This window comes from Pelophylax lessonae, assembly GCF_965119305.1.
Source record: "Pelophylax lessonae genome assembly, chromosome: 1".
Lineage (NCBI taxonomy): Eukaryota > Metazoa > Chordata > Amphibia > Anura > Ranidae > Pelophylax > Pelophylax lessonae.
The window spans coordinates 623092907-623105951 of NC_138768.1; the positions used below are offsets into that span (position 1 = coordinate 623092907).

Genomic DNA, 13045 nt, shown 5'->3' on the forward strand with positions numbered 1-13045 from the left:
GTTTGTAACTCAGGGGCTGCCTGTACAGGAGGTCTTTATTATAGCAGAGGAGATTTCGGTTTCGGAAATGTTTTTTCAGTAGCAGTAGTAGGTGAGTGAAGTTCACAGAGGTCTCAGAAGGAGGCACTCCCCAGGCAATGTCACCCATTAGGCACATGCCTAATGTTCCTGTTTGGAAATATGGCCTTCCTAATCAATTCTGGAGGAGCCCAGATCTAAAACAACAAACAATGCTGGAGGAGCCTGAACCTCCAAAAACAAACTCACTTAGGCCCAGTCTGTCATTTGCACAACAGCTGCTTGAATGATCAATTTATTATGAGGGTTTTTCAAAAAGTTTCCACTTTTATTTTTTTAATTATTTTTATTAAGAACTTCAAAAACAAATGACCACTTTTCTACATAGTCACCTTCCTTTGCGATGCATTTTTCCCACCGTCATACCAACTTTTTATTGCCATCAGCAAAACTCCTCCCGAACTCACCGTTTCCAATGAATATATAAAAGTGTGGAAACTTTTTGAAGACCCCTCGTACAATCTTTGAGCTCCATCCATTAATATAAAACCTCCCCCACCTAAAGGTCAGTATTTTTGTACTGATGAGCTTTGAGAATGAAAAAAGAAGAAACACTGATCTTGTTCAGCTGCCTGCCGACTCAGATTCAGAAGAATGTAAAATGTGGGAGTGGCATTAGTAGCATAAATTGAGTACTGCAGAACTTAGGAAATTTTATGATTGACTTATTAAGTTTCAAGATTGTATGAATCAAAAGGTAAACCTAAAGTGGTTGTAAACAGTCACATATGCCCAGTGAAGAGACTGACCTCAAGCAATACACCGAGATGAAAGAAATCCTACATATGTTGCACCTGTTTATCTGCAGTCTTTGCTTCTCTATATCCATTCAAACTGCAGAATGTATAAAGCTTGTCTAAGCTGTAAGAAAGCAGGGGGTGAGGAGCTCAGGTTACACCCTGCAGATTTCAGTGAGGAGAGCTCAGAGAGCTGATTGAAAGGAAGAGACACACCCCCGTTGAAACAGCACACAGGAACAGGAACACCCCCGTTGAAACAGCACACAGGAACTGAGGCTGTCACCCAGTTGGAGCCCCCCGTCACCTTTTTTCTCTTGGTGTCAGGAAAACTTGTCAGAGATAACTCATACTTTTAACTGAGGAAGGAAGCAGCAGATATAAATGGCACTTAGTGCTCTTAATTGAGACAAGTACACACTATAGAAGGATATGCTTTGCTTATATTTCATGTCTGAGGTTTGCAACCACTTTAAAAAAGCACCAATAAACCTACCTTGGAAGTTGATCCAGCAGAGTCTTCAGCTCCTCACATATCAGTCGAACAACACCGTTTTTAATGTTGCTGTATGATACGTCTATCATGAAAATGAAAGCAGGGGGATTGGGAGGTTTGTTTTGCTGAAGACAAAGAAATAAAGATAATTCCGCTTATTGCAAAGCTAGTGGTAAAATATATCACCGTGTCACATATTCTATTCATTAAACAAGAAGCACTGTAATCAGATATGTAAATGGTCAATAACACTTATTATAAATAGGAACAAGACATTTGGAAGGCTCTTGGTAAGAGCTGGGATTTTTTAGGTGCCAATAACTTAGTCAAAATGACATGTTAAAATGTAATAAATTGTATTCATAATTTTGTTAAAAACAAAGAAAATATAGGAAAGATACTTATACATTCATTAAAAAACATGAAGACAATTCATGTATAATGTCCATATAGTGGGTTCATTGCAGTTGCTTGTCTCGGAGTAGCATTCCCTACATGTTTCGGTGTTTTAATGGGCTTTCTCTCTCTCTGCATACATTTAGATTTTCTTATTAAATACTTATAAGTTGAACAGGATAGAATAGTCAGTGGTAGTCTCAAGGGCACCACATCCCAAATTGAATAGGAACAAGACATTTGGAAGACCCTTGGTAAGAGCTGGAATTTTTTTAGGTGACAATAACTGAATAATAAATTTAATACATTTTATTCATAACTTTGTTAAAAACAAAAAAAATATAGGAAAGATACTTATAAATTCGTTAAAAAACATGAAAACAATTCATGTTTAATGTCCATATAGTGGGTTCATTGCAGTTGCCTGTCCCGGTGTAGCATTCCCTACATGTTTCGCTGTTTTAATGGGCTTTCTCAGGGGATATGCACCACCACACCTGGACAGGTAAATCGCATACAAAAAATAAGTGATCTAACATACCAGTTATACAAAAGGAATATATAAAGATATTTGACAACCATGTTATTCAAAAATATTTTTTTTACTATAATATCCATAACTTACGATATATCAAAATCTCAAAGTCAAACAGGAAACAACATTTGTACAGAGTACATAAGTATAGCTATAGAGGTTGGTGAAGGGCATCCTACCATGAAGACACTTTCAATTTGGTTCGCATTGGGTTCACAAAGAATGTTCAAACAAGGGTTAAAAATCCAAATTCCACACCAAGCGACAGGGAGAGAAAAGAGAGAAGTATCCCTTTCCATAGGCAAATAGGGAAGCCGTAATAGTCAGCTGCAGGAGAGACAATAGAAGCAAGCAGTGGCTAAAACATGGAAACAGGTTGCATAAGATTTTGTATAGACAATTCATATGTAATAAAGATCTACTTGCTGCCATTGCCAACATGGGGAAAAATTATATATATATATATATATATATATATATATATATATATATATACACATATACATACACAGCTTTAAAAAATGGGAGCTTTTCTGAAGCAACCCTTAACAGGGAATCCAATCCACAAGGCTGTTCAAAGAACACCGAGAGTACTTACAATAATTCACTAGTAAATAGCAAGAGGAGATGCAAGGGACTTAGTAACTCCATAAGCGAGATACAACGTCCACTCATTGAAACTGAAGTCTATGAGACCTACCGTCAATGTGATAACATCAGACGCTACAATCATGCCTGCCGCAGCCCCCCGCTGACACTGCCAGCAGCCGGGACTGCCTTACTATAAAGCCCTCCTGTCGTGCCAGACGTCGTGACATCATAGCGCAGTGCCAGCGCAAAACGGGAACCTCCCACCCCTACCACGTCAACCAGACATTTAGAGATGCCTCGCATATTTGCTTTGCAGCTCAGGATCCTAACAGCACGAAACAACCGGACCTCTTAATTCAAGGCCACAGAAAATCCAAAAACATGCATAGCCACCCAGTGGTCACAGATGAAATCATTCCAGCAGTAAGTCATGTAGGGCAGAAGCAGCCCAGCAGTAGCTGTCCCATAAAAAATAAACAAACACCTTGTGACATGAGGAAAGGAAGGGAAAGGCTTTTTTAGCATGTTTAATGGCACTTCCACAAGTATTAGATTGCTGAAGGGCATCTTAAAGTCACATTTTTTCTTTTTTCTTCATTTTGGGTCTCAACAAATATTTTCTTTTAAAAAAATGTATTTGTACTGCAACTTCCCCATTATACCACCATATACCCAGCAGGGGAGCTTTGGGCCATAACGTGTTGGGCAGTATATTCTGTCAGTCAGTCGTACGGACGCCCCAGGCGCCCAGTGGAAGGTGGGTTGATGGCCCTATTTGGGTGCTGCCCACTTGTGAACTCTAGGCGCCTCCATAAGGGATACCACCTATTACCCCTGCCCCCGTTTAGTCACCTGTTCTATTGATATGACCTTGCTTTCAATCTTTAAAAATAGTATGGCATTTTCACTGCCTGATGTTATATTGATTCAATTTAGAACACTCTTCCCAATTCAGGATTCAACAAGCGGTGATAGGGCCCTTTGGCACCCTACATTTGCAAAAGTGCCATTAAGCATGCTAATAATCCTTTCCCTTTCTTTCCTCATGTCAAAGGGGTTTGTTTGTTTTATGGGACAGCTACTGTTGGGGTGTTTCTACCCTACATGACTTAGTACTGGGATGATTCCACCTGTGATCACTGGGTGGCTCTGCATGTTTTTGGATTTTCTGAGGCCTCTAATTGAGAGGTCAGGTTGTCTGGTGCTGTTGGGATCCTGAGCTGCGCCGCACATGTGGTAGTTGGTGGGAGGTGCATGTTTTATATCCGCGCCACGCCACGACATCACGAGGTCTGGCGCGATGGGAGGGGTATTTAGGAAGCGGTCCCCGGTGGCTGGCAGTGTGAGCGGGGGGCAGCAGCAGGCATGATCGTATCGTCTGATGATATCACATTGATGGTAGGTCTCATAGACTTCGGTTGCAATGAGTGGAAGTCGTATTCCGCTTGTGGAGTTACCCTTGCATCTCCTCTTGCTGTTTTCTAGTGAACTATTGTAAGTACTCTCAATGTTCTTTGAATGGCCTGGTGGATTGGATTCCCAATTTTTAGTGGGCTTCATTTGGACTGTACTAAAGGTATATATATATATATATATATATATATATATATATATATAAATATATATATACACACATATAATTTATCCTCATGTTGACAATGGCAGCAAGTAGATCTTTATTAATCACTTTAGCTTCAGAAGGTTTTACCTACTTAATGACCAGGCCATTTTCTGTGATACGGCACTGCGTTACTTTAACTGACAATTGAACGGTCATGCTATGCTGTACCCAAATAAAATTGATGTCCTTATTTTTCTTTCTTTTGGTGGTACTTGATCACCTCTGCGGTTTTTTAGTTTTTGCACTATAAATAAAAACAGACCGACAATTTTGAAAAAAAAAAAAAAAAAAAAACAATATTTTTTACTTTCTGCTATATAACATATCCAATCAAAAAATTGTATAAATCTAATTTCTTTATCAGTTTAGGCCAATTTGTATTCGGCTGCATATTTTTGTTTTAAAAAAATCCCAAAAAGAGTAGATTGATTGGTTTGCGCAAGCGTTATAGCGTCTACAAACTATGGAAAAGGTTTATGGACTTTTTTTTTTTTTATGTTTTTATTAGTAATGGCGGCGATCAGCGATTTTTAGCAGAATTGCGACATTACGGCGGACAAATCTGACACTAAGTGACACTTTTTGGGGACCAGTGATACCAATACAGTGATCAGTGCTAAAAATATGCACCATTACTGTATAAATGACACTGGCAAGGAAGGGGTTAACACCAGGGGCAATCAAAGTGTTAAGTGCGCTCCTAGGGGGTGCTTTCTAACTGTGTGGGGGATGGACTGACTGCGGGAAAAGAGAGATCTGTGTTCCTAAATAGTAGGAACACAAGATCTCTCTCTTCCTGTCTGACAGAACGGCGGTCTGCCTTGTTTACATAAGCAGACAGCCTTTCTGTCATTCTCCTGAACTATCACAGGTGGCCAGTGGCCATCGCTGCCGCCCAAACAGCTAATTGGCTCTCGCTGTGTCCAATCACAGCAGGAGCGCAGCTCCAGCGGTATGCTTGCACCCCTGGAGCCCTTCTAAAAAAATCATGTACAGGAATGCGATTTTGCGCTTTAGGGCCGCCCTGCCGCAGTAAATGTACATTGGGCAGTACTAAGTGGTTAAATATGAATTGTCTACACCAAATCCCATGCAACCTGTTTTCATGTTTTAGCCACTGCTTGCTTCTATTGTCTCTCCTGCGGCTGACTATTACGGCTTCCCTATTGGCCTATAGAAAGGGATACTTCTCTCTTTTCTCTCCCTGTTGCTTGGTGTGGAATGTTTTAACCCTTGTTTGAACATTCTTTGTGAACCCAATGCAAACCAAATTGAAAGTGTCTTCATGGTAAGATGCCCTTCACCAACCTCTATATCTACACTTATTTGACTTTGAGATTTTGATATAACGTAAGTTATGGATATTATAGTAAAAAAAAATATTTTTGAATACCATTGTTGTCAAATACCTTTATATATTCCTTTGTATAACTAGTATGTATTTATCACTTATTTTTTGAATGAGATTTACCTGTCCAGGTGTGGTGGTGCATATCCCCTGAGGAAGCCCATTAAAACGGCAAAACATGTAGGGAATGCTGCACAGGGACAAGCAACTGCAATGAACCCACTATATAGATATTAAACATGAATTGTCTTCATGTTTTTTAACGAATGTATAAGTATCTTTCCTATATTTTTTTTGTTTTTAATAAAGTTATGAATAAAATTGATTACATTTATTATTGAGTTATTAGTACCTAAAAATTCCCAGCTCTTACCAAGAGCCTTCCAAATGTCTTGTTCCTATTCAATTTGGGATGCGGTGCCCTTGAGACTTCCACTGACCATTCTATCCTGTTCAACTTATTATAAGTATTTAATAAGAAAATCTAAATGTATGCAGAGACAGAGACAAGAACTTGTGTGTGAACATGACTGGACCAGTACGATTCCACATAAGAAATGAATCAGGTAACTGGAATGGTATGTTATTATTTTTTCCTAGAAATGCTCTTTGCAGCAGCCACATTTCATAAACTACCAAATATTGAGCCTAAATCACTGTTCTGAAATAATAATGTAAAACATATTCTAGAATTAGACATAACAGAAAGACAGCCAAAATACAGCGAACATTCACTCAAAGAACAGTAAACTATGAGAATTTTGGAGGAAATGACAACTTTTGGAACTTTGAAAGATGCTGGCACGTCACTGACTCAAAAGTATGTATAAATATCCAGGCGAGAAGCAAAACTGCCATGACTAAGGCTCCATGCAATTTTTTTTCTGCTCCTTGAAGCTAAATAGTGTTATCCTATGTGTACATGCACACTACTTTAGGCTATTCTGGTTTTTTGAGCTTCCGCGTTTAGCAGAAACGCTCCTAAACGCTGCTAAATACTCTTGAACACTCCTAAACGCTACTAGTTGCACTTTTGAGCTTCTTTTTTCTTTTTTTTTAAAAAACTGCAAAAATGCTAATAAAACACTGGGGCTCGAAAATGCTCTTAAACATTCCTAAGGCTCCTTTCACACTATCCGTCCGTCGGACGGATGCCGTTTTTCTCAGCAGGGGATCGAGCCGCCGATCCCCCGCTGAGCAGCAGGAGGACAGCTGTGTCTCCGTGCTGTGTGCGGAGACACAGCTCTCAGTTCCCCATGCATCTCTATGGGGGAAATCGGATGGGAACGGACCGTCGGTTCGTTCTCATCAGATCCCATCTGATCCGATCCGCTGGACGGATGGAAAATAGGGTTTCCATCCATCCAGATTTGACGGATCGGATCGGATGTCAGCGGACATGTCTCCGCTGCCATCCGATGCCCCATAGGAATGCATGGGGGGACCGTTCAGATCCGCCAAAAAAACGAACAGGCGCCTGTGTGAAAGGGGCCTTAAACACTACTACAGAACGGTATTACCAGCGTTTTTAGCTAGCATTTTTTCCAGCGTTTTATTAACCTAAAACAAATGCCAGTGTGCATGAAGCCTAAATATACCTAGATAACAATAATAACTTGGTTTTAATGAGATGGATTATAATATTAATTTATCATGTCTATACCATGGTAAAAAAAATATCTACTGTTGATATTGGCGGAATAAATCTGATATTTAATTTTTTTGGTAAGGAGACAGCTTTGATGTAATGTGGTAACTACTTGAGTCCCGGGCATCCTTTTATATGGCATAGAGACAGCAGGTGTTGTCTCAGCACCATTTTGACACGGCACCTGGACTTAGCAAACCCTGCAGATGTCAGCAGCTTCTAGCGCTGCAACTGCCAACTGTCTGTGACAGCCAGGGTCCAGCTCTAAGCACAGGAGCTGAAACAATCAGCTTTGGGCTTCCGATCCTTGTAAAGATCGCTCCACATGAGTGCATTGTAAAAGAAAATGTAGGCACAATCCCGCTTCTGCATGTTTAAAGGAAACGTTCACCTTTGGAACATGTCCCATGGTTCACCCGTATTCAGGGTGGAACATGTAACATGTTCTAGCTCCTGCATCCACCTGCCCCTGCTCTCCCACACACAGCGTCATACAAAAATGAAGAGAATACTCAGAGCCTCATGGAGATTGCAGGAGAAAAAAAAAAAAAAAACTCAGGGACTCAAGTGCTTAAAAGGAAAAAAAAACTTGCAATCTCCTGTTATGATTCATTAAGCCAAAATGTTATTTCAAAGTTACAAGAAGCTTTAGACATGCACTTCAAGGCAGAGATAAAACAAACGCTGGACAGAGAATTAAAGGAAAAAGATTAAGTCTACAATGCACTTACTTTGCAGTAATCCAGAGAAGCAACATATTCATAAGATCCCAGAGATATCTCTGGCCTTTCATAGTAGTCCACTCTTCTGCCAATATGGTCCAGATGTTGAAAGTAGAATGGAGGAACTAACAAAACATAAACAGGAAAACAAATTATTTAAAGAACTGATATGTTCAGGAAACATAAACACATTTCTTTTGGAATCATACTTTATTGAAAAGCTGAACCAAAGTTATTAGCCAGGGAAACCATTTAAGATCTGATAGTCTAGTGCAGGAGCCTCCAAACTTTCTATACAAAGTTCCAGTTTACTGTCCCCCAGACTTTAGGGGGGCCAGCCTGTGGCCATTGTCCAGGCATGAGTGGAAATTAACAATGCATCTTTGGTATTAGGGAGACGAATTGCTGGTGCCCCCCCCCCCCCCATTGTTGATGCCAGTGGGAGAAATAGTGTCCCATCATTGGAATCAGTGGAAGAAATGGTGCCCCATTGTTGGTGTCAGTTTGAGGAATTGTGCCCTATTTTGTCCGTGGGAGGAATAGTGTCCCAATGTTGATGTCAGTGAGAGGAATAGTGTCCCCATGTTGGTGTCAGTGGGAGGAATAGTGTCCCAATGTTGGTGTCAGTGGGAGGAATAGTGTCCCAATGTTGATGTCAGTGGGAGGAATAGTGTCCCAATGTTGATGTCAGTGGGAGGAATAGTGTCCCAATGTTGGTGTCAGTGGGAGGAATAGTGTCCCAATGTTGGTGTCAGTGGGAGGAATAGTGTCCCAATGTTGATGTCAGTGGGAGGAATAGTGTCCCAATGTTGGTGTCAGTGGGAGGAATAGTATCTTTTATCAGTGGCCATATAAAGGCAAGCAAAGGGCTGTATCAGCCCTCCCCCCCCCCAGGCCACAGTTTTCAGACCACTGGTCTAGTGCTACAGAGTTATCAACATACCATTTCAACAAGATCAGCCTTATTTAGTGCAACACAAAAAAGCCATGCCACAGAACTCGTTAAGAGTACTGACTATGTCCACCAATTCCACCCCTTTCCTTCAATCATAGAAACTGTACTATAGTTCCACTCAGTGGAAAGCACTCAATCAATGGAGGAGGAGGACCTCTAATTCATCCACCCATCCTCTATTCATAGAGCGCTTTTCCTTGATAAAAGCTATAGTATCTAAGAAACAGAGGAGGAAGGCAGAAAGGATGGGCCTAGTCAGAACTCTTGACTAGTTCTTATGACAGGTCCAGTGGCTGTATTACCTCATCTCAAAGTCACCGTCCCATATCCCATAACTATATAGCACTTTCACCTGCACCTGGTTATATAAGCCTATGTGGTAAAATTATCCCCTTTCTTTTTTGATTTATATATATTATTTCAACTGTATTTTTGGTGATTATAGCTTTCGTTCCATTACATGTATTTACTTTAGGAGTTGATTTGAGGCCTTGTGGATCCGAGGGCTTTTCCCATGAGCTGGCAGGCGCATATATGGACACTTACCTTTGTTTTCAATTTGCTGCCCTTTAGGTTGTGCATTGGGATAAGAAATATGTTTGTCTTTATTTAAAAAAATAAAAATAAATTATATATATATATATATATATATATATATATTTATAGTATCTCACAAAAGTGAGTACACCCCTCATATTATTATTACACATGATGATGCCTTGGAGAGTTATCAATGGAGACTGATTAAGGCATCCCTCTCTCTCTTATTGTTTGTTTAGATAGCTGTATTAACCCCTGCAGCAGTAATCTTTCAGTGCTACGGGGGTTAATACACCCAATGGACCTGTCATAAGAACTCAGGGGGGGGGGGGGACAGAGGATGGAAGATTTTAACTAAGACAACAGCCAGCAGCACAAGGGACACTTCTCAGTGACTGTAAATACCATGCCTTGTGCTGATTTTATTTTTTAACTAAATAAAACTAAACTTAAACCGATAATACATGGATCAAAATTCAGCTGGTTCAGCAAGGACTGGCTGAATTTCGATCCATGTATGGGTAGGCTGGTTATATACAAGTCAATCTATCAACCATCTTGTGTACATCCAGCATGTTGGAAATTTTTCTCTCGATCAACGGTGTTAATGACTGTATTCTGATGGCTGTATTCTGACGTTGGGGAAATCTCCCTACTCTAGGAATAGAATGACACAGCAGGAGAGATCCACAGGGAATGCTGGCTATCTGCACAATGGTTCTAATTTTCATCCTAACAGGAATCCTGTGCAGAACGCACACACAAAGCAGTTACCTATGGTTAGCCACACACAAAGTGGTTACCTGCAGTTAGGGATAGATGTCCACGCCTGAATGCAGACAGTTGCATCCAGGCTCAGACATCCATCCCTAAACACAGGTAACTGCTTTGTAAGAATCTACTTACAAACAGTGGTGGCCACTTTCAGCCTGTCATTAGTTCATATGAGCTGAGTGGTTGCTTTTGCATGCCCCGGTCATTCCAGCCCCAATAATCTGCTGATTCTTGCCAATGGAATCCAGTGGCTGCATCTAAACAAACGTGTGATGAAGGACTAACTCCCCCAGGTTGCCAAAAAAAAAAAAAAAATAATAATTTTGGCTGCAATTGGACTAAATAAGCACGCCTATGATCATGTAAAAAGATATTTTTACAGGCCTGACCCACTTTTGCTGTCACTTCATGAAAGCATGTGTGCAGTGATGTGTAATTATAATGAGGCTGTATAGCATCAAATGACCAGCAAGAAGCTATAAATATGCACAGATGCAGCTTAAAAGCTGTCCTCAATTCCCAACCAAAAAAGCATTACACCGTTGAAATAGCCAGCAAGAAACAGGGACAGTGCTGATAGACTTCTGTTTGGGTGAAAACTGTTATGCTCCCCATACAAGTCTATAGGAATGCAAAACCTGCTTGAAGCAAGTAAATGCAGATTAGAAGGAGGTTGACTACAGGTCAAATGCACCTGTTAATGAATTCTGAATGATCTCAGAAGCATCTCAAACTGATGTCAAAAGCAAGCTGCCTTTGTAACCTAATTCCCATCAACACAGGCCCGAAAATGACTTGTATAATTCCATTTTTAACATCGACATAGCTTTTATTTAAAAGGAATGTAGTGAAAGGTGAGGTAATTACAAAATCTATGTTCATACAGATATCAATACATTTATTCTATAACAAAATGATGATCTAATATAAAAAAAAAAAAAAAATAATAATAATAAGGGCTTGTTCACACTAGTGGCTCCTTTGTAGAGTGGCTGCTGATGCATGCTATGAAGAGAGCGCAGCTGATACATTGTAATGATGCATTGCATTGTTTATTTTTTCTTTTTGTCCAGTTTTAATGATTTGTCACAAAAATGACACTTCGCCTACATTTTTCTTATTATCTTATTGCTCCAAAAGGAACATAGTTCTTCTTGATGCCCTATAATTCTAACATTATATTAGTTTGTATGATGATTTTCTTACTGTATGGTCTCCTTCCGGGCCACAGTTTGATCCCTTTTGGGGTGTCCTGGAGTTGATCATGACCTTGCTCCCTTTTTCCTTTATTTGATCAAGAAGAAAGTGACCGCACTCCGAAATGAAAATCAAACCAATGAGTAAACGACATTCTTAGTCGTGAAACACGTCTACCTATTGTCCTATGTCTCACAGTTTTAAGTTTGATGCCTATTTTTGATGTGGAATAAATACACTCCTGTTTGATTTTCATTTCGGAGTGCGGTCACTTTCTTCTTGAACAAATAGCTTCTGGATTACGGATCCGACCAGCACCTGATACCATCTCACCTGGTGCGGTCTCCTTTCAGTTTGGATTCAATATATCCCTCTTTCCTTTACCCCGATTGAACTCCACCTTTGCAATATAGTTCTATACTTCAAACTTGATAGACATGTTTTGTTCCTGTTTGGACCTTGTGCTATGCAATTTTCATGTATTTGGGAAACGACTTCCATATCCTTATCTATTTGTTATATGCTCTTAAAATAATAAAATATTTTGAACGAGAAAAATGACACTTCATCCAGTTTTATGCACTAAAGCATGCTGTCTAACAATACAGCACGTATTACATTTTTTTTCAGCGCACACCACCGCAATGCAATGGTGTGAACTGTACCCATAAAACATAATTGATTTGTCTATGCATTGGGACTGCATTGGCCAAGACTGCCCAACTCAGTCCAAAGCTTATGGTGTGAATAGACTCTAAATAGATAAAAATGTATAATTAAAAACATTTTATGCTAGTAAGAAAGATAAATGTATGCTTATCTTTCTTACTAGCATAAAATGTTGATCACTTTTTTTTTTTTTTTTTTAAATTACATTACATTTTTATTCATTTAGAGTCTATTCACACCATAAGCTTTGGACTGCGTTGGACAATTGAATTTTGTTATGAAAATAATTTTTAAATCCAAATCCTTTTTTTTTTCCCATAAATTTTATTGAGAAATTGAACATGGAAAAACATAGTTAACTATAAGCAACTTGTACATCTAGACTAGAACAATCTTATTTTGTAACAAGGTGAACATGGCCTTTAAGTTAGTCATCCCGCTTCCGCATCATGAAGAAATATAATAGAGAAGACTAGAGAAACACTATATTAACACTAATATTTTTAATTCAGAAGTAAAACTGATGACTACATCCTACTTACTTGTCACTTTGATCCAGTATTTAAACCACATCAGCATGGTATTTGTACATAACATATATGTTAAACATGGTAACTGACAGATAAAACAAACCGAGGACTGTAGTGCATTCGCAGCCATTATGAATTATATTTGTTTAGGTCTTCTTTCTGCCAAAAATACTGTTGTTCTCTTGTACAAATAATCAGAGTTGGGATA

General features: G+C 39.4%; 1 protein-coding gene across 3 annotated transcripts in view; it reads right to left on the minus strand.

Annotated features, from left to right (window-relative positions):
• Positions 1-13045, minus strand: part of SEC24D (SEC24 homolog D, COPII coat complex component) — a 181486-nt gene that overhangs the window by 54302 nt on the left and 114139 nt on the right. For all 3 annotated transcript variants that reach the window (XM_082243002.1, XM_082243001.1, XM_082243000.1), the window contains exons 10-11: positions 8182-8297; positions 1312-1436 (exon numbers count right to left, since the gene is read on the minus strand). In XM_082243002.1, the coding sequence (XP_082099128.1) occupies positions 1312-1436; positions 8182-8297 (241 nt within the window). The remainder of the gene's footprint in view (positions 1-1311; positions 1437-8181; positions 8298-13045) is intronic.